The sequence below is a fragment of the Trichomonas vaginalis genome, chromosome II (assembly GCF_026262505.1).
Source record: "Trichomonas vaginalis G3 chromosome II, whole genome shotgun sequence".
NCBI lineage: Eukaryota > Parabasalia > Trichomonadida > Trichomonadidae > Trichomonas > Trichomonas vaginalis.
The window spans coordinates 4,837,400-4,863,506 of NC_067204.1; the positions used below are offsets into that span (position 1 = coordinate 4,837,400).

At 29.6% G+C, this 26,107-nt stretch overlaps 10 protein-coding genes across 10 annotated transcripts, besides 3 other annotated features; 4 read left to right on the top strand and 6 right to left on the bottom strand.

Annotated features, from left to right (window-relative positions):
* Nucleotides 1-144: 144 nt before the first annotated feature.
* Nucleotides 145-1,548, top strand: TVAGG3_0487820 (WD repeat-containing protein family; the record flags this gene model as incomplete). Its single annotated transcript, XM_001308120.1, has 1 exon — nt 154-1,548. The coding sequence occupies one exon, from the start codon at nt 154-156 to the stop codon at nt 1,546-1,548; it is 1,395 nt and encodes a 464-aa protein (XP_001308121.1).
* A 400-nt stretch (nt 1,549-1,948) lies between these two features.
* TVAGG3_0487830 (uncharacterized protein) lies at nt 1,949-2,945 on the bottom strand (the record flags this gene model as incomplete). Its single annotated transcript, XM_001308119.1, has 1 exon — nt 1,992-2,669. One exon carries the CDS (start codon nt 2,667-2,669, stop codon nt 1,992-1,994), a length of 678 nt encoding a protein of 225 aa, XP_001308120.1.
* A 90-nt stretch (nt 2,946-3,035) lies between these two features.
* TVAGG3_0487840 (antigen BSP-related family) lies at nt 3,036-6,303 on the bottom strand (the record flags this gene model as incomplete). Its single annotated transcript, XM_001308118.2, has 1 exon — nt 3,050-6,232. The coding sequence occupies one exon, from the start codon at nt 6,230-6,232 to the stop codon at nt 3,050-3,052; it is 3,183 nt and encodes a 1,060-aa protein (XP_001308119.1).
* Nucleotides 6,304-6,846: 543 nt separating this feature from the next.
* Nucleotides 6,847-6,884: a mobile genetic element.
* A 1,179-nt stretch (nt 6,885-8,063) lies between these two features.
* Nucleotides 8,064-8,100: a mobile genetic element.
* A 2,633-nt stretch (nt 8,101-10,733) lies between these two features.
* On the top strand, nt 10,734-11,333 carry TVAGG3_0487870 (ribonuclease inhibitor domain-containing protein; the record flags this gene model as incomplete). Its single annotated transcript, XM_001308117.1, has 1 exon — nt 10,734-11,333. The coding sequence occupies one exon, from the start codon at nt 10,734-10,736 to the stop codon at nt 11,331-11,333; it is 600 nt and encodes a 199-aa protein (XP_001308118.1).
* Nucleotides 11,334-11,445: 112 nt separating this feature from the next.
* On the top strand, nt 11,446-14,372 carry TVAGG3_0487880 (leucine-rich repeats (6 copies)-containing protein; the record flags this gene model as incomplete). Its single annotated transcript, XM_001308116.1, has 1 exon — nt 11,950-14,157. One exon carries the CDS (start codon nt 11,950-11,952, stop codon nt 14,155-14,157), a length of 2,208 nt encoding a protein of 735 aa, XP_001308117.1.
* A 376-nt stretch (nt 14,373-14,748) lies between these two features.
* Nucleotides 14,749-15,724, bottom strand: TVAGG3_0487890 (exonucleolytic nuclear-transcribed mRNA catabolic process involved in deadenylation-dependent decay; the record flags this gene model as incomplete). The annotated part of the gene is made up of 1 exon (XM_001308115.1): nt 14,958-15,719. The coding sequence occupies one exon, from the start codon at nt 15,717-15,719 to the stop codon at nt 14,958-14,960; it is 762 nt and encodes a 253-aa protein (XP_001308116.1).
* Nucleotides 15,725-16,099: 375 nt separating this feature from the next.
* Nucleotides 16,100-17,548, bottom strand: TVAGG3_0487900 (Hermansky-Pudlak Syndrome protein 1 family; the record flags this gene model as incomplete). The annotated part of the gene is made up of 1 exon (XM_001308114.1): nt 16,100-17,548. The coding sequence occupies one exon, from the start codon at nt 17,546-17,548 to the stop codon at nt 16,100-16,102; it is 1,449 nt and encodes a 482-aa protein (XP_001308115.1).
* Nucleotides 17,549-17,576: 28 nt separating this feature from the next.
* On the bottom strand, nt 17,577-18,737 carry TVAGG3_0487910 (protein serine/threonine kinase protein; the record flags this gene model as incomplete). Its single annotated transcript, XM_001308113.2, has 1 exon — nt 17,622-18,737. The coding sequence occupies one exon, from the start codon at nt 18,735-18,737 to the stop codon at nt 17,622-17,624; it is 1,116 nt and encodes a 371-aa protein (XP_001308114.1).
* Nucleotides 18,738-19,845: 1,108 nt separating this feature from the next.
* Nucleotides 19,846-21,511, top strand: TVAGG3_0487920 (spectrin binding; the record flags this gene model as incomplete). Its single annotated transcript, XM_001308112.1, has 1 exon — nt 19,866-21,482. One exon carries the CDS (start codon nt 19,866-19,868, stop codon nt 21,480-21,482), a length of 1,617 nt encoding a protein of 538 aa, XP_001308113.1.
* Nucleotides 21,512-21,878: 367 nt separating this feature from the next.
* On the bottom strand, nt 21,879-22,698 carry TVAGG3_0487930 (protein kinase protein; the record flags this gene model as incomplete). Its single annotated transcript, XM_001308111.2, has 1 exon — nt 21,880-22,698. One exon carries the CDS (start codon nt 22,696-22,698, stop codon nt 21,880-21,882), a length of 819 nt encoding a protein of 272 aa, XP_001308112.1.
* A 1,580-nt stretch (nt 22,699-24,278) lies between these two features.
* Nucleotides 24,279-24,326: a mobile genetic element.
* Between the last annotated feature and the right edge of the window lie 1,781 nt (nt 24,327-26,107).

The following is a 26,107-nucleotide window of genomic DNA, read 5'->3' on the forward strand; positions in this document are numbered from 1 at the left end:
TCCCAATATATGGAGTGAAACGTCTAAAATTACATCACCATTGAACAATTTAAGAAGGTCCCGACAATTTGACCTATAACCCTCTAAAGATTTTAACATTTGCTTAGATTTCAAATTGAGCTCTTTCTTGAGTATGTCACTTTTCTAAACACGATGTGGCAATTAAAAGGCGAGATAACACCAGATCTGAATGATCCTGTATCTTGCCTTCAGTTTTCACCTTCAGGAGATCGTTTTGCAGCAGGTTTTTCGAATGGAATTGTCACAATTTACGATATGGAAAATGGAAGCTTAATAAAAAAAGTATTTGCGCATAAAAAGGGAGTTAATCAGCTTAAATGGTCAAATGATTCATCAATTTTGATCTCTTGTTCGGATGATGGCAACATTAATTTGTATAGAACCACAGATTTTGAAATCATATCAGAATGCACAGGTCATCATTCATATGTGTTTTCTTGTGATATATCACCGTCAAAATTACGTATAGCTAGTGGAAGTTATGATGAAAGTGTCCGAATTTGGGAAACGGCCACTGGAAAATGTCTTCGTATGATATCAGCGCATAACGATCCTGTATCTTCAGTTGTTTTCAATCACGATGGTCAATTCGTAATTTCTAGTTCCTGGGATGGTTTTTGCAGAATTTTCGAAACTTTCAGTGGCTTATGTGTGAAATCTGTTAATTTAGAAGGTATTCCTATCTCTCATATGGAAATAGCCCCAAATGACTCATATTTACTTGTTTCTCTGCTGCAATCTAAAATTAAATTAATAAGTTTACGAGATCAGAAGCTTAAAGCCCTCTACACAGGCCACGAAAACTACAACTTCCCTGTTTTCTCGGGATTTTTGGTCAGAGAAAACGAAAATGGCAAAAAAACAGTTGAAGTTTATTCTGGAACAGAAAACTCATACGCAGTTGGATGGGATTTAGCTACAATGGAGCCAAAATGGTCTATTCCAATGGAATTCGATGTAATTGAGCTTCCTCCTGAACCTCCAAAAGTTAAAAAAGAAATTCCAAAACCAGAACAGCCAGAACAAGCCCAGCAACCAGCTCCTGAACCACCGCAACAGCCAGCTCAGCCTGAACAGCCACCACCTATTCAGCAACAAAAGCCAGATCTCGATTCTCTTGAATCATTATTAAATTCACCACCACCAAAACCAATAGAGCAGCCACAAGCCCAACAAAATACAGAACAACCAAAGTCTCCACAAAAAGAAGTTGTAGAGGAGCCTCCAGTCGAAATTCCAATCAGATACAAAGCTGTTAAAGGTTTTCCTTCAATTGCTGTTCACGCACATCCTTCAGGGAACTTCCTCATTACAGCTACAGGTGAAAATGGAGCTAAAATTGCTCTTTGGGAAAGACATGCAGATACCGACCAAAAACCAGTCACTTTTCCACCTCCACTGCCACCATATGCATTTTGTGAACCTCCTAAGGCCAAGGGTTCAAAGGATGACTCTTCCGATTCTGAACCTGACGTAATGCCTGGAGCTGCAGCTGCAGATCCAATTGGAGGATCATCTTCTGACTAATTTTATATAAGATATAATTGTTTTGTTGTATTATTTTCTATATAAATATTATTTCTAATATTATTTTGTTTAAAAATAATAGATTTTTGGTATTAGATCATATAACCTGCTTATCAAAGTATACATTCGTCATTTGGTTAGTGTTGATGTCTAATCTAATTTGAGATAATGTAAAAAATCAATATTGATCAGTTTTTATATATTGTGAACTTGGAGCTGTATATGAACAATATTATTTGAATCATTTAAATCTCTAGAATTATTTGATTTGTATTAATATTTGAAATTTTATGATGATAAGTAATTACTAAAGCACCAACTTAAACTAATGAAAATAAGGTTCTCATTAGTGATAGTATATACAAAATATATAAGATTAACAATATAAATAAATATACAAGCGTATTTACGTTAATAAAACTACATGGTAAAAACCGAACATGTTATTGAGTTAAATCACGAATCTTGTGAAGTACAATTTCAAGTGAATCAATAGATAATTCTGGAAGTAAAGAAAGAACAGCTGTTAGCACAGGTGCATCGTTCTTTCTTGGTTTGCTTACACTACGATGTGCTGAAGGTGGCTTATATTCTTGCTTTAGTGGAACAGGAGGTAAAGATTCAATATCAGCCTTTGAATATTGCTGTTGAGGAGAAATTCTTTCAGATGGAATCTTATCGACAGGTATTCTATCAGCCGCTGTAACATCGCTTTCATCAAGTTTTGTGATTTGTGGTAACATTTGAATAACTCTAGAACGATAATTTGGTTCTTTAGAAATAGGATTTTCGCTAAGCCATAATGTTCGTAAATGCTTTAAATTGACAAGATATCCGATCTCCTCAAAATCACTGATTAAATTATTTCTTAAAAATAATTCTCTGAGTTTTGTGCATGCTGCAAATGGTTTTAATGTTTGAATTTTGTTTACTGAGAGTGCAATATTCTCAAGAGCAGGCATTTTCTCTATAATGCTAACATCTGTAAGATTTAAACCCCACATATTTAAGTTTTTAACTTCCTGGATGTTTGGAACATTAGCTCTCTTCTTAATTGTATCTTCCGTTAAAATTTTAATAGTAGATGGGGCTCTTTTCTTCACTTGATCTTCACCTAACATTTGTCAATTTTTGAAAAACGAATTAAACTGCGTGACAAAACCTAGGTGACTCTCAATTTTTCAGAGATAGCAAATGGTAAGAATGGATTCCAACAAGAAACTCAGTAGTTCTATATTGCCAGATCACTTATTGAGATAATTCCAGAAATTGGTACCATTGTGGATATTACTTCGAATAAATGTGTCACACAGTTTGAGCGCAATAATTGTATTTATAATTTCTGTGATGCTCACTATTTGACTGATGATTCTGGAATTTTGTATTCCCTGAGTAAGCCCTTTGTGGTGAATTTTGTATTTCAAATAGGAAATTCTGTATAAAGTTCATCAAATGAATTATACATGATGATGTAAAAAAAATCAATTATCAAAACAAAACATTAAAATTTAGTTAATATAATAGAAAGAATTGCGATTATAATAGTTAATACCATAACAAATACAAATAGAGCAAGCTCTAAATTCTTATTCAGAGTTTGTGGAGTGAATGTTATATTATAAGACTTCTGTATATTTGGAACATGCCATTCATCATACATTCCATTATTACCTATACCATCAACATTTCCATTAGAATAAATATCATTGCCTAATCTATATGTCTTTGGATAATTATCATTGGCGGCTTTAAAAACGTTTGCTCTCATTAGAGAATCCTGCTCTAACTTACAACCATATTTAATCCCTTGATTACTATTCCCGACAGATTTTTCCCCTTGATAATAATTAACTTCAAAGGGAGATTCATAAGTTCCCAATTGGGGAATAATATCACCCTCGAAACAAAGGTTCTGAGGGGTCGATGCCCATTTATTTACTTCAGTTTGGACTATGTCTTCAAAAGATAATAATTGATATTCGTATTTGTCTCTGACCGATTCAGGGATGATTAAAGTAGTAATTCCTTGTTTGATAATAAATTTTTCATTCTTTGTGACTCTTTCTGAGTGTATAGAGTGCATATTGAAACGAGTAACTTTGCTTGATAATTTGAATGCGCCGTATACTTTTCCATATGTAAATAATAGTAATCCTGTGTGCTTCTCAATGAAACAATTGTTGTCAACGGTGAAAAGAGGATGGCCGCCTTCTTCAAATTCAAAATTGATATGATATGATTGATTGAATGCCATCGGATTTATATATGTTATTGTATTTGGAATTTTGATTTTAGTTAATGATGTATTGAAGAATGTTCCTCGGAGAATTGATGATACTTTGTTATTATATGTGAATGATTCTAAATTATTGCAGTTTGCAAATGCATCTTCATTAATGAAGACTAAAGTCTCAGGGCAACTGAAACTCTTTATTTTTGTTGTGTTAAAAGCACTTATGTTTATTGCTGAGAGTGAATCAGAGAAAGTAAATTGTACAATGTTGGAATGCCAGAAACAAAATGAAGGAATGGTATTAACTTTAGGAATACTGATTGATGTTAATGAAGTACAGTATGCAAATGAATAATCTCCAAGATATTTAACATTTTCCAATGATGGTAAACTAGATAATTTGTAGCAGCAAATGAAACAGTCATGACCAATAGAAATCAATGATGATCCTCCTGCAAAATTAATTGTTTCAAGATTGTAACAATGTGAGAAAGTATCATCTCCTAATCTGTTAATTTTAGCTTGAATTGTTACTTCTTTCAGCTTATGACAGAAAGCAAAAAGACCATTGATAATGTTGATTTGTTTTGGCATCGTTATAGTTTCATATGAACTGTAAGCTAAAGCAAACGGAGAAATTGTTTCAACAGTATCTGGTACAGTAAAATCTGTTGATTGTGTATTGAAATATGCATAAATAATTGTTTTTGTTGTATCATATAATATACCATTTTCAACTGCAAAATTATTATTATTGTCTAACACTATTTCCGTGATTGTTGAATTAGGGAAATATTTAAGTGAAAATGATGTAACTTCGCTTCCTAATGTTATCTTTCTCAACTTCTTGCAATTCCAGAAAGGAGTGACATAGTAATGCATATGATCATTTGGATAATCATTACCATCATTCAATCTTTCGTAATTTATCATCATCTCAAAATTAAAATTATAGTAATCTTTGTTTCTATCTAGATCAAATTCCATTGAATATAATTCAGGTAGTGGTTGGATATCTTTTCGTATTGTCAATTCTTCAATTTTGCAGTTAGAGAAAGCAAAATACCCAATACTTTCGATATTTTTAAGGTCAAATGTTGACAGTTTAGTGTTTTCAAATGCAAAATTATCAACGTAATATGCACTATCCGAGAACGTAACTTGTTCTAGATTGATACAATCTCTGAATGCATATTTTGGGATGGTGTATATATTATTATATTTAACTGTTTTCAAATTTTTGCATCCAAAGAAATAAAAATTTGAATTAAATGAAGATGTAATTGAAATTGTTATATCTGTAATTCCGCAGTAGGTAAAAGTAGAAATCGGCATTCCATCATCATTATAATATTCAGAAGAAATAGTTGAAATTTTTAATTTCCAGCAATTTCGGAACATTGAATGCACCGAGAATTTGCCATTAGTAGATATATCAGTGAGACCGGTAATTGTTTCCAAATTGTAACAATTCCGAAAATCATCACGTTCAAAAGATTCAACATTTGTTAAATCAATAGTTTTAATGGCACAACAGCCTGCAAAAAGTGTATAGGATTGAATTCTAGTTTGAATGAATTGGCTGTTGTCAACTCGAGTTAATTTAGGATTATTTTCAAAACTAACTGTTAAAGTTGCGTCTTGCATTTGAGGTAATATGATTGTTTGTAATAAGGGTTGATTAATAAGATAAATCGAATAAATCTGGTTATCTGTAAAAGTGACGCTTTCTAATTTAGGTAATGGATTATATATATTACAAACAGAGCCACTAATTGTTAACTCAACTAGTTCAGGCATATAAAACCCCTCATCAGCACCTGCTAATGTTATTGACGTAATTTTGGTGAAATCTAGTTGATCTTTTACAGCAGGTGGATTTTGGAAGGTAAGGGTAGTCAATTTATCGCATTTGTAGAACGAATATGAAAAATCAGCAGCATTATTTAAGTGAGCTTCAGTTATACTTGAATTTGTAAATGCAAAATCCGTTACCATATCAGTTTTTGACAAATCAATAGCTGTAAGGTCTGAGCATCCATAAAACGCATATGTATCAATTGTAAGAACTTGAGAACCAATAACAGAAACAATTGATGAATTTGCAAAAGCGAAGGATCCAATATTTATCCCTTGGTTTGGAAGCGTTATAGTTTTGATGTTTTTTAAGTCTTTAAAACAATATGGCGGAATCTCTGAAATCGAAGTTTCTGAAAAATCATAATTTTGAATGTAACTAAAAGCAGAAAGAATTGTTAACCCTGTAATTTCTGTTCCTTTGATCACTAATTTTTCAATGTTTTTGCTTGTTACTATAGGTAGTAAATTTTCATCTTTGAAATCATCTTTAGATGATATAATAAGAGTTTTGCCGTCATCTTCATATGCAGGTTCTGCGATTAGTTTGGCTTTAGAGTGTAATAATACTTGAAATGTAAGATGATTGAGCATTTTTGAATGATTAACATAACGATAGAAACATTTTATAATATTACAAAAAATATATTTAATATTAAGGGTGCACCCGTATGTACGTTTATTTGAGAGGAGGGGGATTACCCTCTCAATTTTGAGGGATTCGTTAGTTTATTTTCTCGATGAATATGCAATAAAATTTGATTTTTACCTTATCAATATACTTCATATAATATACACATGTTCATGTAAAAACTTTTTTCCAAAATCCTCAGGAATTAAGGAATTTTTGAATTTTAAGAATTTTTTTCGAATTTTTTCGAAAAAAAAATATTTTCGGAACAGCCTTAACGGCTAAGATTTAGGAACAATGTTAAGTATCAAAAAGAAAGGAGGTCTGATATAGACAACATATATCGTTGAAGGTTGAAAAAATCTCTAATATTTGAGCCCAAAATTTCAAATTTTAATTTTTTGAAAAAAGAGGCCACCCGTATGTACGTTTATTTGAGAGGAGGAGGATTATATTTTTGAAAGGGTGAAACATTATGAATATGTTAATTATATAATAATATGTATTATTATAAAAAGAAAAAATAAAGCACGTTAAAATTTTTCTTTCTTGATTTTTTACAAAATCTACTTAGAATTGTTGTAAACAGAAATTCATCAAAAGTGACACCTCAGAAAAGCTAAAATATTGAATTTTTGGAACTTTTGATAGAGCACGTTTTTAAATATTAATTAAAGTAAATGTATATTTTGTAAAGATTCTTTTTAATAAAAAAAATAAAATTTTGAAGAAGAACACAAAATCTTCTGAAAAATAATATCAGATAAACTCATATTATTTTCTAATATATAACTATTTTATATAAAAATCAAATTCAATGATCTTAAAAGCGAAGGATAAACCTCAAAATTTACGAATATAATGAGTGGGAATATAATGCTTATCTATCATAAAACCATATGAAATATCAATTTTTGCTTTACGCCTAATTTTTGACGACAATTAGCAAAAAATGTTAAATGTTAACACTCAGTCCATTTGAATATGAAAAATAAAATTGACTTTGATTAAATGTTTTTATTTATCATGCAATTCTTCTTGCGACCAAAGATTTGAATAAAAGTTCAAAAAATAAGATAGCTTAAAAAATAATATACGGTAGTGTTTACTAATAGATGAATAGTATATAAATTCTATTAAAATGGATTTGATCCAAAAAAATATAAAACCAAAAATAATTGTTATAATTTAAATGAAGAAGTAATTTAAAACGATTTTATTTATGATCAAATTTTATATATTTTTTTGGATCAAATCCATTTTAATAGAATTTATATACTATTCATCTATTAGTAAACACTACCGTATATTATTTTTTAAGCTATCTTATTTTTTGAACTTTTATTCAAATCTTTGGTCGCAAGAAGAATTGCATGATAAATAAAAACATTTAATCAAAGTCAATTTTATTTTTCATATTCAAATGGACTGAGTGTTAACATTTAACATTTTTTGCTAATTGTCGTCAAAAATTAGGCGTAAAGCAAAAATTGATATTTCATATGGTTTTATGATAGATAAGCATTATATTCCCACTCATTATATTCGTAAATTTTGAGGTTAATCCTTCGCTTTTAAGATCATTGAATTTGATTTTTATATAAAATAGTTATATATTAGAAAATAATATGAGTTTATGCGATATTATTTTTCAGAAGATTTCATTCTATATGCCTATGAAAAGTACTCTCAAAACTAACTTTTTCCTAATTATAATTAAATCTAGAATATTGTATTATGCTTAGTATTATTTCATTTTTCTCATTCAATTTAGAATTTACAAATGTCAAAAAATTGAGAGCTGTCACTTTTGATGAATTTCTGTTTATTACAGAATTATGCAAAATATGACTAAATAATTATAAATTTCAAGTTAAATTTTAATTTTGATAAATAATTTAAATTTCAAAATATCAAGTTCAGTTCGACTATGTATGTAGTAATTCCTCAATAAAGTGCCAAAACCCTATTAAAATATATGAACATTTTCAACATTTTAATGTTTTTATTTAAAAATTTGATGGAATATGAGCTTCAAACAATTATTATGTAAATAAAAATAATTAAATATATGTATTTATTCGTATTACAACCGTAGTAAGTCGATTCTTCCTTTCTTCTACTGAGATTTGAATTTGATTTCGAATTGTAAAGAAATTCAAAGGGAAAATACTAGCGGATAAAAACTACCTCCATGAAAGGGTCATAATGGAGTCAAGTTGTATTTTTTGATATTTTTTGCTTTTCGAGCCTAAATAGGTAGCCAAGATAATGCCTAAAAATAAGGTTCTAAATTCTGAAGTTTACATGATCTTCTCGTGTGCACCCTTAAAAATGTAACAAATCCAAAAGGTACATTCACGAAAAGTGACACCCCTCTTCTTTTTTCCTAGTGTTACTGATCGCTTTCTTTCTGCTCGCCATGCCAGAAATGAAAGAAATGATTGATGCAGAATAATTTATTACTCCAATTGGCAATTATCTTGTAATATATAATTAGTTGCATTGTCAGTTATTCTCCAGCATTATTCAATTTAAGTTCAACTTCTTTAATTTAAATCATATTGCAGCTATACCATCGCGTTGAGATAAGAACAAGATTACACATGCTAAAATCACACATTAAAAATCGAAATTTTGCAACTCCAAAATGCAACGACAGAATTCCTCGTAATTTTGGTTTTTTACTTACCTTATGATACATATTCAAATGACTTGAATATAGAAAAAGTTACTAAGATTTGAGGAAATTATTGCAATAAGAAATTAAAAATCGGTTTTATTATATAAGTTACTTATGAATTAAAATGACCTCTATAATTAGTGTACAGTGCCTCACATAATCTTTGGATATTTCTGATTTCAAATTTATACATTTTGATTGGAATATTCATAACTCAAATCTAGATGATAGTTACTACATTTATGCGAATACAGTACGTATCCATTCATCTATTTACTTGATGTTGTTGAAATAAAAACGTTATTATTTTACTACCTTAAAATAAGAATTTTGTTATAGTATTAATATTTTCATCAACAATGATGACATTGCATCAACTCTTAAATGACATTTTATCAAATATAATATCAAAATCAAAAATTAGGTGTTTTTTATGAGTAAAAACGTGTTAATTTGACGATTTGGCTAATTATACAATACTTTTATTTTCCAAATTTTTTTTGAAATTAATTTTTTCAAGAGAAAAATCAAATTTTTGATTTTCATTTTTGAATTTTTGAATTTTTTTTGTAATTTTGAATTGATCAATTAAGCAGAATGAGTTATGGGAATGCTTTATACATCTCACAATGTGATGAATTAAAGACGAATCTTAAAAAATTATTTAAAATCACAAATATCATCCTTATTCTCATTTGTTTCAAAAAAGATAGTACTAAGTATTGATAAAACATGATCTATATTAGTAAAATACTTGAATAAAAAGTGTAAAAGTAGAGTTTTTATTCATTTTTATATTAGATTTAAACGAAAACCTGTTTCATATTAATATCCTAGTCGAGAGATGAGATTTTATTCGTATTTGTTAGCATTCAGTAGACATTCTAATCTTGAATTTTAAATTTTACTTAAAATTATTAATAAATGTGAGGTTTTGCTTCGATTTCTGATTAATTTGATTAAATTGTCTCGACATGCATCTTGAATAATATCGTTTCTTGAGGAACTCCAAGATTTTCAAGAGACTTCTTGCGATTTTTGATAAATGATAAGAACTCTCATTTACGAAAAAAGGTTTACTGAATATAAAATATTTCTGTAATGACTCATTTTCATTATACTATTTTCAGTTAAATCCTCAAAAGTTAATATTCAAATCTCTTATTTAGCTGAGAAACTGGATACTACATAATGGATCAAATTCATGTAAGCTGAAAATGGTATAGTTACATTCAAAAGCTCCAATAATACTTCAATTTAAAATACAGAATATGAATATTGATTTTTACTTCTATTTGAAATTACATTTGATATATAAATCACAATTTGATGATTAATTGATAAAAATTAGGGAAATTAAAATATAATTCACAATTTTTTTTATTATCTTAATAACTTTTCAAAATAAGATCATATTATTCATATTTGGAGCCTACTGATTCTAAATATCCTATTTATTTGAAAATCTATCGTTGAGAAGTCTCGTGGATGTACCTTTAAATTTTCTCTTTACAAAATAACGATTTTAATAATTCAATGAATTTTTCTTTTGAGAATGAGGAATCAAAAATTTACCTATAAAATTTTGGAAATTGTATTTATATTATAATGCAAAATATGTATTGTTTTGAGGGAATGAAGAAAGCCGTAAATCAATATTCAAAATCTAAAAAATTGAAGCCAGTATTTTTCAAAGAATTGAATATCCTTCAAAAGTATGAGATTTACCCATCTTGTATTCTTTATAAGTTTTGGATATCAATTTTTTTTTACTGATATTAATGTTGATAAGGGCTGCATTTTCTCAACTTTTAGAAAGTTCTATTTGCCTGAACTCGGTTTCGGTTAGTGGTGATGTTATGACGATTGAAAGTTCTTCAGACTATACAGATACAGAAGCAAGAAAAAAATTAATCAATGGCAACATTCGAAAAATTATTATTGGTGAAGAAGCCGAGATACAAGCATTCAGCGGTTTTAATTATATTACAGATTTAGAAATCACATCTACATACATTTTTGAGATTCCGGAAAAATTGTTTTATGAAAACAATATAATACAAACTGTTACTCTTCCACAAAATGTAGAATCCATCGGAGATTACGCGTTTGCTTTTTCTTCTATAGAAACTATAAATCTTGAATATGTAACTTCTATCAGAAAAAATGCTTTTGAGAACTGTCATAAGTTATCAGTTGTTTCATTAAATCAAGATTATATCATTGAAGAGTATACAATTGCAAATAGTGGAATTACTACAATTTCAATCAATAATTGTCCAGAATATGCATTTTTTAATTGTTTTGATCTTCGCCAAGTTACAATATCAAAACTTGTACTCAGATTTCCCAATATGCATTTGCGCATTGCGCAAAATTAACTTCATTAAATTTTGAAACTGGCAGAAGTTTACTTGTGCTTGATAATTATGCGTTTTATGCAACAGGACAATATTCTATATCGATCGAAGTAACGAATAAAATTGAAATAAAAAAGAATGCGTTTGCATTATCAAAAATTACAGAATTAAGCTTAAAATCAAATTCATTGATTATCAGATCTAAATGTTTTGCGCAATGCATCGATCTAGGATCGATATCTTTCACTGGAAATAGCGCTTCTTCTGATGTTGATAGTTTCGCAAATTGTGTCAAATTAACATCGGTATCAATACCCAACATGAATGAAATAAAAGAATTCGCGTTTTCTAACTGTATTGCATTACAAACTGCAAATTTGCCAGACACAAAAATTTTCAGAGCAAATTCATTGTAATTACAATTGGAGATAGTGGTATTGAAGTATATGACTATGCATTCTCAGGATGCTCGGCATTAGCTAGTTTTCCTTTGAATAGAGTAACAAGAATCGAAGCAGGTGCATTCAGTCATTGCATATTACTTGAAGGTGACGAAAACTATGTAATAAATGGAAAGAAGTCATCATTTGAAGGCTGTTCTAAACTCACAAAAATTAAAGTTAAGTCAACAGATGCTATGAATTTGCATGAATTCGAGGATTGTGTTGGATTGACAGAAGTCACATTTACATCAGATAGCACAACTATTTCAGGATTTATGTTCTCAGGATGCACATCATTAGAAACAATTGATTTAGGTGGTGTTACAACAATTGCTAACTTCTCTTTCCAAAATACAAAACTAACTAATTTAGATCTTAAATCTGTTACAACTATTCAATACAAATCATTCTTCAACAGTAAAATTCAACATTTAACAATTAGTACTGATTTGTCTTCAATTGATCTAACATCATTCAAAGGTTGTTCACAACTTAATCAGATCACACTTGGAAGCAGCATCACTAAATTTGATTTACTTGGTTTTGAAGATTGTCCACCAATCACATTTGATTTACAAACTACAGCATTAAAGAACGAAAACAACATTATAACGAAAGATACACCATTAGTTTACATTGGTTCAGGAGTGAATTCTATTCCTTCTACTATCACAGAAATCGGGAAAAATGCACTCATTCATAGCACAATTACAAAAATTAATATTGATCGCGAAATTTCATTTTCATCAGGTTTCAGCAACTTTAAATCACTTAAAGAAGTAACAATCAGTGGAATTAATAGTATTCCATCATATGCATTCTATAACTTTGTTAATTTAGAAACAGTTTCACTTCCTTCAACAGTTACAAGTATTGGTGATTATGCATTTTATAACTGCAAACTCTTATCAACTATCAACTTAGAATCAGTCAAAAATTTTGGAAAACATTCATTTGAAAATTGCATCAAATTAACAACACTTAATTTCACGGCCGCAACATTTGATGAATATTCATTTTATAACTGTGTATCACTTAAAAGTGTTGGATTTATTTCTGATTCAGAATCTCACACATTTAAAAAATACTGTTTCTCAAGAACAGGTATAGAAAAATTTGAACTCGAAAATGGTAATTATGAAGAAGGAATTTTTTCTTATGCTGAAAAACTTCGAATAGTTAAAATTAAAGTAGGTTATAGTATTGGTAAAGGTATGTTTGAACACACTTCATTGCGAGTTGTAGATATTAAATTCACTTCTATTGATGACTTTGGATTTGCTTTCATTCCTAAGCTAACTTTATTTATTATCCCAGATGAATGCACCGAAATTTCATCGCTTGCATTTCTTGGTTCTGAAAATGTTCAATTTAGATTCAAAACATGTAAGCATCCTGTATTTATGCTCGGAAATCATGAGCTAATTGATAAAAGTACCAATAAACTCATTCTAACTTATGGAAAACTTCCTTCAACATATGTTATTCCTGATTATGTTTCAATTATTGAACCAAATTCTATTCAGTCTCTTCCTAAATATTCCGCTGATGGAGAAGTTGAAGACTACGGTGTAACTACTTTAGTTATTCCTAATTCAATTTATTCATATGGATCAAGGCCAATATTAGGAACATATACACCATATCTTCATAATCTTTGCTATGGACCTAATGCCCAAATGTATAAATTTGTTTTCAATACTGTTCAAAACTTTTATGTTTCAGAGTCATTTCATGACCCATTTTGGAAACACCAGGATTTTCAGGTGAATGGTCTTGACATAGCTCATGAAAATGCCATAGCACCAGTAATTAGAGGTGATTGTGATTCCTCAGTTCCATTTGAGAACTATGCAAAGGATGATTATTCTTCATCTAGAAATGAACAACAAGAATATATCGAATTTAATAATGATCAACATCTTTTATCATCTAATGATTGTGAAGTTGCAATTATCAACATTCCAGATAAAGAAGAAGAGGAGGAAGAGGAAGAAGAAAATAAACCAATTGAATCCTCAAGCAGCACTCAAAATCAACAAAGTAATGTTTCTACATCAACGGAAACAACTTCAAGTGGAAAAATCATTTTTGATAATCCAGAGATAAAATCAGTGTCATCATTATTACTTATATTGATTATTATTGCAGCTATTGAGGTCATTTTAATTTGTTCAATGATTATACTTATCATCATTAAGCGTAATGAAGAAGATAGTTCTACATCTGCAATCGAACTCGACGTCGAAAAAGTTGAAGCAGCAAATGCTGAAACGGAACTTATATTAACTAATGAAAATCCAATATTTTCAATGCAGATGTCAGATGATCCATTTGCAGCAGATTTTATGGATTCTAAACAAGATGGTTTCTATGGAAATGTGGGTACTTCTCTTGATTAATTACTAATGATAGATAGAAAATGTTTTTATAAATGTTATTATTATTATTTTTTAATTAAAAAAATTTTTTAAGCATGAGGTCAAATTCATCTTAATATGGTTTGCACAAAATCGTTGTATTGCGTTATGGGCTTTGTACAAAGAAGTGTATAAAGTGGTAAATTTATTTAAAGAAAACATATGTTTGTATAAAGTTTCAAATAAAAGATTATCAGGAACACTTTTCTCTTCTAAACTTATAATTTTTATACAAAACAATGATTAAAATAAAAAGATTAATGTTTATTAACTAACATAATAGCCAAAATCATTACGAGAACAAATATAGCTAATTCTAAATTCATATTTAGTCCCCAAAATCCTACCTTTATATTATTTGATTTTTGTATTTTGGGAACAGGATTGTTTTCTACATATACTTAAGATTTAGATTTGATGTATGTTTCAAATCTTAATGTTTGAATGATTTTATAAAGTAAACAAGGATGATTCATTATAAATTTTTTGAGATTTAGATTTAGATTTGATATACGTTTCAAATCTTCCAAAAGTACGACAAAGTATGTATACTTTATAATATAATGTTTAAGTTAACAAGTCAAAAAATAAAATACGAGATATAATTAAATCTCTGGGTGTTTTGGTCATTAGGTAGTTACACATGTGAGAATTATCTTGTGAATGATCATCTCCATTCAAAGTAAGTTTGAAATAAATAATTTTTGCAAAAGTTATGAAATTCTATATGTTTTGATAGATGTATTAAGGTATGGATGTACTATGATGTAATTTCTTTTGATTTATTGGCCTTTGTTTCTAAATTTTTCTAAAGTTAAATTTCCATCAAAATGTTGTTCGATTACTTTATAATATGACAGTAATGTAACGTATGAATCGGATCCTGCCTGATGAACTGGGCCATATCTGTGAACATTTAAGTCTCTGGCGACTTCCTGAAGAGATCCGACTTGATCAGTTATTGTACCCATAATATATCGTAAATCATAGTAATTTGGAAAGTACTGCTTAACAATTTTGGCAAATTCTGTATCAGATTTTGGTAAAGGTGAAGCAGAAACAAGTTTAACAAGATATGCAATGTCATATCCACATTGGAATGTGATCCAATTGATTTTATCGTTCATAACTAATCCACTTGAATAAAACATTGGTACAAAATCGTAAATATCAATTCCATCTTTATAGAATTTATCGAAATCTATGCCTGATTGACGTAACAAATTGATTGACTCTGCAGCTTGCAAGTCAGAGTTAACATTGAACTTAAAATTAAATTGCCAAGTACAATAAGGAGATGGACGATTTCCTTTTTCATCACCAAGTGTAATTCCTATTTGTATTAGTTTTAAAAGATTGACATTTGTCTGTTCTGCATGATATTTTACATCATCTGGTGTATTATTAAAAGTTTTAACAATAAATCCAGAAAATTCTGTATCCATTCCGACGAATTTATAAGTTTCGACAAGTTTTGATATTTTGAGCATCTCTTCTTCTAAATTATTTGCCCAAACATCCATAACATCATCTCCTGCTTTCATTTTTGTCTTTCTCTGACATTTGACTTTACATGGCAAAAAATATCTTTGAATCACATTGATAGAGAAAATTAACTATAAGAAGAATACCATTTATATAAATTGTTTTAAAAACACTTCTGCATTCTAGGATTCCAGTTTGATATAATTTTCTTTAAACGTAAAAATTATTGATATTGAATTAGGTCATATGAATTCCATCATTATTAACTCTTGTAACTATTCAAGAATAAACATTCATCGTATTGTTCTGGCTTCAATTCAATGCAAGTGAAGGATATTGAAATTAAAAATTAAAACAATCAGCTAAAAGACGAATAAAACTTTATAAAAACAATACAATAAATGGGATAAATGGTAATAAATTTCTTAAAAATTACTAATCAATTCACATCAGAATTTCTTAGTTGTTTCTTTTTAAATGTTGTTGAAGATGATGATTTTTGCAATCTTGCTGCATCAGTTGCGAGGATTCCTTGACTTCCAGTTCTGACGTGTTTAGGAAAACAGTTTGGAAAGTCTCTTGACGGCATCTGATGCATTATGGCAAACCCGATATATCTAGAAACTGCAATGAGCTCAGATTGCAAATGAGATGAAAGAAAAATGCCATAAATTTCAAAAAAGTCTATATTGGCTCGCGGACCAAATATAAGTGTTGTTATGTGTCTGTAAATATTATGGTGATCGCCAACTTCAATTGGGTCAAAAGATGATGGAAAATCAATTATATTTTTTTCTTTCTTAAATCCTATATCATAAATGAAGTCAAATAGAGAGTCATTCCATAAAAGTGTTGAAAAACCTCGTGGTATGGCTTCCATTGATCTGTTGATCAAATTTTTGAATAATAAATCCGAAATTTTTTTTGATCGATCATTTGATGCTGAAGAAATCTCAATTGCTTCTCCTGTTGTTCTATTGACGACCAAAACCATTACTGCTGTTGGAGGTAATGAAATTTTGATTGGTTTTGAATGACTTTCAAGATCCATTATTGTTGCGGAAACCAATCCAAGGATATTCATGGATAAATCACGTTTTTCATTTGCTGTTGGATTTAAAGTGATAAAAAGAGAAGTATATGAAGAATTTAAACCCAATCTTACAGCAGCTATTGAGCATCGTTGTAATTTCCCATTAACTTTAAGAAATCCTGCTCTATAGTGAATAGGAGATGGTTCTGTATTAGTAACGTAATTAACTTCGATTAATTCTGGGTTTGGATCGCCTTTTTCTGGAAAATCTACTCTGTGAAAGATCATTAACATTACTAAATCGAAATTATCTAGTCTTGATTCGGAATTTTTCGACAATCTACCAATAATTTCATCGTCCTTAAAAATAATACAATCAACGAATTCGAGATCTTCTGGAATTCCATCAGGAGGTAATTTTCTGGTGATATATTGGCAATTTGAAATGTAATTATTTGAATGAGGAATAATTCCTCCCAAAAATCGAGAATTTTCTGTAATAAGTTCATGATACGCTGAAATGTAATTTGAAAATACTGTTTGATAACTCTGGCTTATATTATCAAGCATGGAATTTTGAAATTCTGGTCCGAATAAAAATATTGCAATTTTTTTGAGCGTATTTGCGATGTATTTCATTAACTTGTTAGACAGCCCTATAGCTTGTACAATGAAATATATCTGATTAAAGCGATTTATCGAAAATAAAATATCATTTACTTGAAAAAAATCGATTTCTTTATCAAAATTTGTCTTTATTATATATTCCGCAGTATTTTTGATTGTTTGCATATCATCATTATCCGAAATTGGGTAGAAATTTGAAAATTTTGATCCAACATAAAACTTTAACATTGTAAAAAATGAGTCAAAAATAGGTAAATCTATAAAAGCACAGATTTAATATAACAAAAATTTAACAAAACAATTATTCATTCAATAATAAATCAGGATTCGAAAAATGATAAAGTGGTGAACTCCTATATATTCCAGGGATAAGTCCGAAACCTCTTGCTAAGTTCTCAGGTGGGACCAATGGCTCTCCTGGCATTATTTGTTTCGCGCATATCTCGATAGTGTCCAAAATTAATGGCATTTCGATGTTTGTAGGTGGTGGTGTGAACTTAACTCTGTCTGAAGCTTTCTCTATAAGTGGAAATGTAGTTAAGTCCTTCATTGATATTCTTTGCATTGGATCTTTATTTAACATCATATGAAGAAGTTTAACAACTTCTGGATCTGTTCCTTCGGGGATTACGAGTGGCGTTGTCTTGATCAAGTGAACTATTTCATAAAGGTTCTCGCCAACCCAAGGTAATTTACTAAATAATAATTGGTAAAAAGTTACGCCTAAAGCCCATACATCTTCTTTGATTGGACCATCAGCGTAGTCTTCTGCTTCACCATCTGAGTCAAAACTCTCTTCTTCATAATCATCAAGAACTTCTGGGGCTTGATAGGCTGGAGAACCAACTACCATAGCAGCACTTTGGAATCTATGACCAATTCCGAAGTCTGATAATAAAATTCGCCCATCAGAACAAAGTAAAATATTCGACGGTTTAATATCTTGGTGAACAATACCCATACTATGCATATAAGTCAACGCTCCAGCTACTTGTTTGATAATTGATAGAATATCTTCGAATTTGTACGGACTCGGACTGCCATCGATTTTATCTTCAAGGCAACCACAGTCTGCATACTCCATAATCATATATACATATGGTTTTTCTGTTGCTTGGTATACTTCGTATAGTTTAAGAATGTTGTTGTGGTTAAATGTTTGTAACATTCTGATTTCGCGCTCTAATTGGCCAACGCCATTACACATATGATTTAAATCTTTGTAGCTCGCTCTTTTTACTGCATAATATTTTTTTGTTTCCATTTGGCACCCTAAATAAACACGACCAAAGCTACCCGAACCAATAGTTTTAAGAATATGAATATCACCAATCTTTTTAATGGTCTTTGGTTCTACGTTTGATGAGCTGTTAAAGCGGGTTATCTTCATACTATGGACGCGTTTTGCAACATTCATTTCTGAGGAAGCGCGGTCTGACAAAATTTTGAGCCCTAAAAATTTTTTTTCGGAATGCTTGGTTTTCAACTCGGGAAACAGAAAATGTGATTGATATTTTGCAATAAAAATTTTGAAAAGAAATAATTTTCTATCAAAATTTTTTTCGTTAGTGAACTAACTCAAAGCCAAAATTAATTACATTTTTATTCTATTCGATAGTATAGCTTTTTTATTTAACTTTGGTTTTCTTAGTGAAATTATAAGGAGCCTTGATCTTCCGTTTAATTTGGGTGATTTATTTAAAAAGGACTAGTTATTCACAAGAATGAGATGTGAAATTCTATAATTATAGAAGGGTGACGATTATATGAAACAAATACAATCAAAAGATATGGAAGTTGAATAAAGTATTTTAAGCACACCAAAGGTAGGAACTACATGCATGAAGATCAAAGAAATAGATAAAGAAAAAATTACCAAAATAGGGAAATTCTAATGGAAATATTGGATGTATAAATATTGTAATACGGTTATAATTATATGGTATATGATTGTATCTTTTGAGAATTAGTGAATCTAATTTGCATAATATATTCTATCAAAAATTTATCGATTGTGAATATAGACAATATGAAGGAATATATTGATATTTTGAATATTATTATGATATTTCTCTGATTTGTATTTTATGTAATACTAATATTGACGTCTAAAATTGAATTTTAAAAATAAATATTTCTAAAAATAATCAAAATTCAAGATTTCAAATCTTTTATAATATTTCTTATTGACCAATCCTTTTAAAACTTTTTAGATGAGAAAAACAAATTGAGATTTTAACATTCAAAAAGGCCTTTATTTCAATAAATATCCATGATTCAAAAAGATTTGATATCATCTGTATTGACACATTAAAATATTGATGCGACTCTGCACTAAATCCTTTTGTAAGCACTTTTATTAGCTAGTGCATTTGATATGGTCTCATGAATTTTCATTCGAAGTTATCTTTTGATCAACATTGCAATTAATAAGAAAAATCTGCTATGGAAAGGCAACAGCATGTCTGAAGCCTAAAGATGAACCGAAATGTAATGCATAAAAATGATCAAATAAAAATAATAAAAAAAGTTTCAAAATAAAATTATGTTTCAACGTCATTTTACTAAGTTAAACGATCTTATCCGAGAAAATAAAGATGTATCACAAGCAGTTCAAACAATGACCGACTTATCACATGATTTCATCCGATTTATAGAGTTTTATTCATTACCTATGGATATTATTGAACAAGTTTTAGCAAATACAAAGATTGATTTTACAAGAAAGGAAACTGTATTCATTCTTCAGAATTTTGCATATGTTTGGCGTAAAAATAATGATAAACTTGCTCCGGCCATTTCGAAGTATCCTCAAGGCGTTCCAGGTAAGGCAATTGTGGACCTGATAAAAGATGAAAAGTCCTGGGTTCCAACAAACAATGTATTGCCTGGCGAATTATCTGAAAACGAACCAAATTACTTACTTATTCAATCTAAACAGAAGAGAGCACTTGCATCTTTACAAAATGAATTCAATAATGAAATCGCAAGCTTACAAAAACAAGCTCCAATTTTAAGACAAGGATATATTGACTTTTCAAACGCAATGGAGCAAGTTCAACTTGAAACTAAGAAGAAATTATACACAGCACAGTTACTACACGAAAACAAAATGCAAGAATACCAAGCATTAATCAAAAAATTACAAGAAAGAGGTGACGAGCTCGAAGAGAGAATTAACAACCCTATTTCAGAAAAAGAATATAAAATACAGATGAACAGACTCGAAGCATCAAACAAAGAAATGAAAATCAGATTAGAGACCAGAATCGAAAAAGAAATTGATACAATCCATGATAAACTTGCCTCAGTGGGACAGGGTAAGTCAAGCGCAGAACTTAAACAAGAAAAGGAACAAGAGAGAATCGAAAAAGAAATCAGAGCCAAAAGAGGAATTCCTGAGGAAGCTGCCGGATTCAATATTCCTTTGAAACCAATTCCAATTAAAGTTCTCCATCCTTCTTACGAAATCAGGAAGCCAATCAAGATTAAAAACATTTTTGATGCAATTTCGATGCACAACTTCGAAGCAATGAAAAAGTTTGTTGAGGAAGACCCAGATACAGTGTACGATACAAACGATGAGGATTTAACTCCTTTACATTTAGCTGCAAAATTATCTTTAATTGATTTCACAAAATATCTATTGGAAAAGGGTGCAGATCCAAATGCTTTTGATAAGCGTGGCTTTGCTCCAATCCATTATGCAGGAGTTCGTGTAAATACTGATTTAATTGATTTATTGTATCACAACAATACCGAAAAAGGTCTTAGGAGCAAATCTGGACAAACAACATTGCAAATACTGCAGAGTTGCGAAGATGATAAGAAGTTATTAATGGATGCTATTAAAGACGGCAAACTCGATACCATCGATTCGATTTTAGAACGTTGGCCCGACTTAGTTAACCATAGCTTCATGCAAGGATTGAGGTTTATTCATCTTGCGGCTGCTTATGGCAATGTCAAATCAATTGAACACTTATTGAAGTGGGATGCTGATATCAACCAGTATGATTATAAACTGGATACACCACTACATTACGCTGCAAGATATCAGATGAAAGAAGCAATGCAGTTCCTGTTAAATCACGGAGCTGATTACAAAGTTAAAGACCTTGATGGAGCATCACCATTCCAATTCCTTCAAAGAACTAAATAAATGTCTTGTCTAAGTATATTATTTAGAAACTAACTATTTTTAATTTTTAGAATTTCAATTCTTCTCGAAAACCGTTTTTCATTTTCTGGATTCATGCTCTTTGTTTTAATACAATAACGGTGCTCGTAATAAAACCAATTTAAGGAGAGAAAACTATTCCGAGAGAAATCCCGACAATTGTCAAAAATATCTCGGAAGTTAATATTTACACTTAATGTAAAACTTCCTGATAGTGTTATAACTTAATCAAGTCTGAAATTTCCTTTACAATAGATTTTATTTTGAGGCCAAAACACATTAAACCCAAAAGGATTCTAGTATCTTGCCCAAAGCAAGTCAAATGATCTATCAGTAAAAAGAAAAAAGTAAATTAATTTGTTAAATAACATGATAAAATTTATTCCCACAGATTAGAAGCATTATTATCGATTGTAACATTTTGTTGAGGCCAAAGAGTACTGATAATCTCAGAAATCGATGGTCGATCTTTAGGTGATGGGGATAACATTCTCTGTATCACTAATATAATCTGTTGGCTAATATGTCTATTACATAAAGCATTCATATCTGGTGGTGTATTGATTTGATTCATAACATATTGAAATGAATTCTCGCAATCAAAGGGCAATTCTCCTGATAGTGCAAAAAACATCACTATACCGAAGGAGTAAATATCACTATCTGGTGTATAGCTCTTGTTAAGAACTACTTCAGGAGCGGTAAACAATGTCGTACCGACAAATGCGTTGTTTTGGTTAACGTTACTCATAATTTCGCTAAGTCCAAAGTCTATGAATGAATATGAATCTCCTACAATAACTATATTTTCCGGCTTGATATCTTTATGTAATATGTTCCTATGGTGAAGGCGTTCCAGCGCCTTACTTAAATCGCCAAATGTATTCATGAATTTGGCCTCTGATATTGGGCCATTATTCATGATATAATCGAATAAATCACATTCTCCTTGCTCGAGAACGAGATTGTATGAAACTTGTGTTTCAAATCTGTCTAATAATTGTATAATGTTATCACCTTGCGCTAACTCTGTGATGTGCAATTCATTTTCGTAAAATGAATTGTCAATTACTTCTTTTGGGAAAGATTTTATCACGACTTTCTTTCCAGTCCTTTTGTCGGAACAGCACCATACAGCAACCGTATTCTCTCCATGAAAGATTTCTCGGATTTGCTCATAGCGCTGGTTATCAAACATAAATGATAAAAAAATTTGTTCAAAAATTTTTCATAAAAATTTGTATAAGCTTTTATTGTGCTATACTTCCTTTTGAAAAATTGAAAAGTCGATTGCTATTAGTTATATGTTGGACAATATTTTTTCAAAAAAAATCCAGTCAAAAAGCTTGATTAATTTTGACATCAACTTTTGAAAGAGCAAATAGAAAAAGGAATGGGCCAGTTATTTATTTGATCAGCTATCAGATAATAAATTTTCAACTTGGCCGATATGAACTTAATTTGAGAGGCCGGAAAAACAAAAGAGGTAGGGCAACGATAGGTCAAAAAGGCTTCTCTGATAGATTTCCTTGCCTTTTGGATATGCTATAATATATAGCCTAGCATGATAGGATATGATGTCAAAAGTTAGAACATAACTTAGGATCTTGAGAAAAATGAAAAACAAAAATTACATAAAAAAAGAAAAATTTTATATAATTTGTTTTTTTGGACCGAATAAGTAATTTTATTGAATTTCAATACGACACATAGATTTTATTATTAGTAATAAATATAATGGTTTACTATTAACAAGGAACCTAAACTAATGAAAATTTGATTTCAAATATTGTATATGATTATCATAGATTACCAAAATATATTGCTATTTATGAGGATATAATATTGATTATTAGTAAATCGTATAAATTTAATAAATATACCATGAATATTGAATGAATTTCTTGATTCATAGGGGTAAAACGCGCTTTTATATGATTTAGACAGGGAATTTATGAGATGTAAATAACACAATAAAGGTTTATATTGAATATTTTCTAAAAATAAATCGAAATTATAAAAAACAATACATTTATTCATTGAAACTACTTGGACAAATATGAAACAAGCATTCAGGCAATACTTTTGAGACTTCAACGCATCTGATAATTTTTATATAACTTCACCTCTTATGCTTAGAGTGGAGGTATTGAGATCGTATAAGTATAGATGAGCTCACATTCAGATATGATGTGTGAACTTCTGTTTCCACTGCAATTTTGAATCAGAATAAACTCAAAACAAGAATAAAATGATATACTCACTCTCTAAATGTGTTCGAGATTTAAAGTTGTATGAATAAAACGATTCATCTTTCGAAGCCTCCCATTTAATGAGAGACTTCGAAAGATGAATGTATTCATGTAGATGAAATACTATATATGACCATGTGTGATACTAAAGATATCAAAATGTTCATTTTTAAGTGCAATAGAAGGGTTATCTCTCGTAAAATCTCAATTTAAGGAAGATTTAGAAAGAACTCCTTTCCTAAGTAGATAGTGTGTGGTTTCTGTCTTTTGGTTGATCAGGAACTATGAAATTAAGTCGGACAGAAAGAAGTTCTTTCCAAAACAGACTCCAAATGAGTTGTTCGAAAAGAACTTCCTTCTGTATATGGATAATTGTAGTTACCGCACTGAAGTATGTGATTGTGATGATGGAGTTCTCGATAAATCTAAAATCGGATTAAGATTAATTGAAAACTCAAGTAATTCTTTGAAATCTTGTGTTGTCTGGCACTATAATAACCAAAGAATGAGAATATTATGTTGAATGATGAGTACGTGTGCTCGGCATTCGCCGAGCGAATTGAGTTTAACGTACTATGAAAAGTGACAAATTTGGGCTTTTTTTCCTAGGGTTATGATCTCTTCCTTTCTGCTCAATACGACAGAAATGAAAGAATGAATTTGTACTCCCTAATTGATTACTACAATCTGTATCTATCTTTAACATAGAATTAGCTGCATTGTGATTTATACTCCAGAATTATTCAATTTAAGATCAACCTCGTAAATTTTAATCATATTGCACCAATACTCCTACGTTGAGATAAGAACATGATTATACATACCAAAGCCCCATATTAAAAATCAAAATTTAGCACCTCCATTATGCAACCACATTATTCGTCGCAAATAAGTATATTTACGCATATTATGATGCATATTCACACAACTCGTATACATGAAAAGTTATTAAAATCAGACAAAATTATTGCAATAAGGAAAAAAAACAACTTTATTATATATGTTAGTAATGAATTACAAATATTTCTACAAAGAATGCTCAATACTTCATATAATCTTCGAATATTTCTTATTACAAGTTAATACATTTTGACTCGAACATGATAAACAAAAGCTGACACGCTGATTACTACATTTATGAAAATATAGTACGTTTCCATTCATCTGTTTACTTGTTTTTGTTGGAATAAAATCATTTTTTTTTTCTTTCATGAAATAAGAATTTTGCTGCGAAAGCAATATCTCTAACAATAATTAATACATTACGTCAACTCTGGAATGAGTATTTATCAAATATGATATCAAAATCAAAAATTAGTTGTTTTTTATGAGTAAAAACGATGTAAATTGATTATTTGACTAATTATCAAATACTTTGATTTTCCAAATTTTTTCGAAATTGATTTTTTCATGTGAAAATTTAAATTGTTTAATTTCATTTTTGAAATTTTGAATTTTTTTTGGAATTTTGAGTTGATCAATTCAGCAGAATTGATAATGCTATTGCTTTAGGGCATACCACAAGGTGATGAATAAAAGGTGAACATTAACAAATTATTTTAAATCACAAATATCATCCTCATCAACTTTAATTCTAAAAAGAACTGTACTGAATTACGAAAATGCATGATTTACATTATTAAAATCTTTGAATGAAAATAGTACAAGATAAGTTTTTATTCATTTTTAATTAGATTTAAACGAAAAACTACTCCATATTAAAATTTAAGTCGAGAAATCGTATTTTGTTCTTATTTGTTAGCATTTTGTCGACATTCTAATCTTGAATTAATTTGTTACATGATTATTAACAAATTTAACTGAAAAATATGTTAATATGGAATAAACCATGATTATATAAGCTATCAATGCTATATATACATATGTAAAAGATTCATATTAACTCAATTAACAAAAATGATAGATTTTCATAAAGGTTCAATCTAGGTTCGTCCGAAAATTTTGATTTTTATATAGAAGACATAGTTTCATATACATAATTAAATTTTCAAACAAATTTGATCATACCATTTATTAAGCAGGATAGTATATTAATTACTATCAGTATAAAAATATAAAAATGATTATATTTAATTATTGCATAATTTAGTCAAAGAGTTATAAGCCTCAAGTGATCGTTATCACCTTCAATGCACGTATACTTTATTGATTCATAGATATTTAATCTATGTTTGACATGTTGTTGTCGTCATTCGTTTTGTTCCCATTCTTCCTAAGTTAGAATTAGAGAATACACCATCCACATCATCTAATTTGGTCCTCAGCGATAAATTGGTTCATTTTGGAGGAGTCCCATCAGACAGTTTTCGAGCACCAAATATCAAATTTTAATGT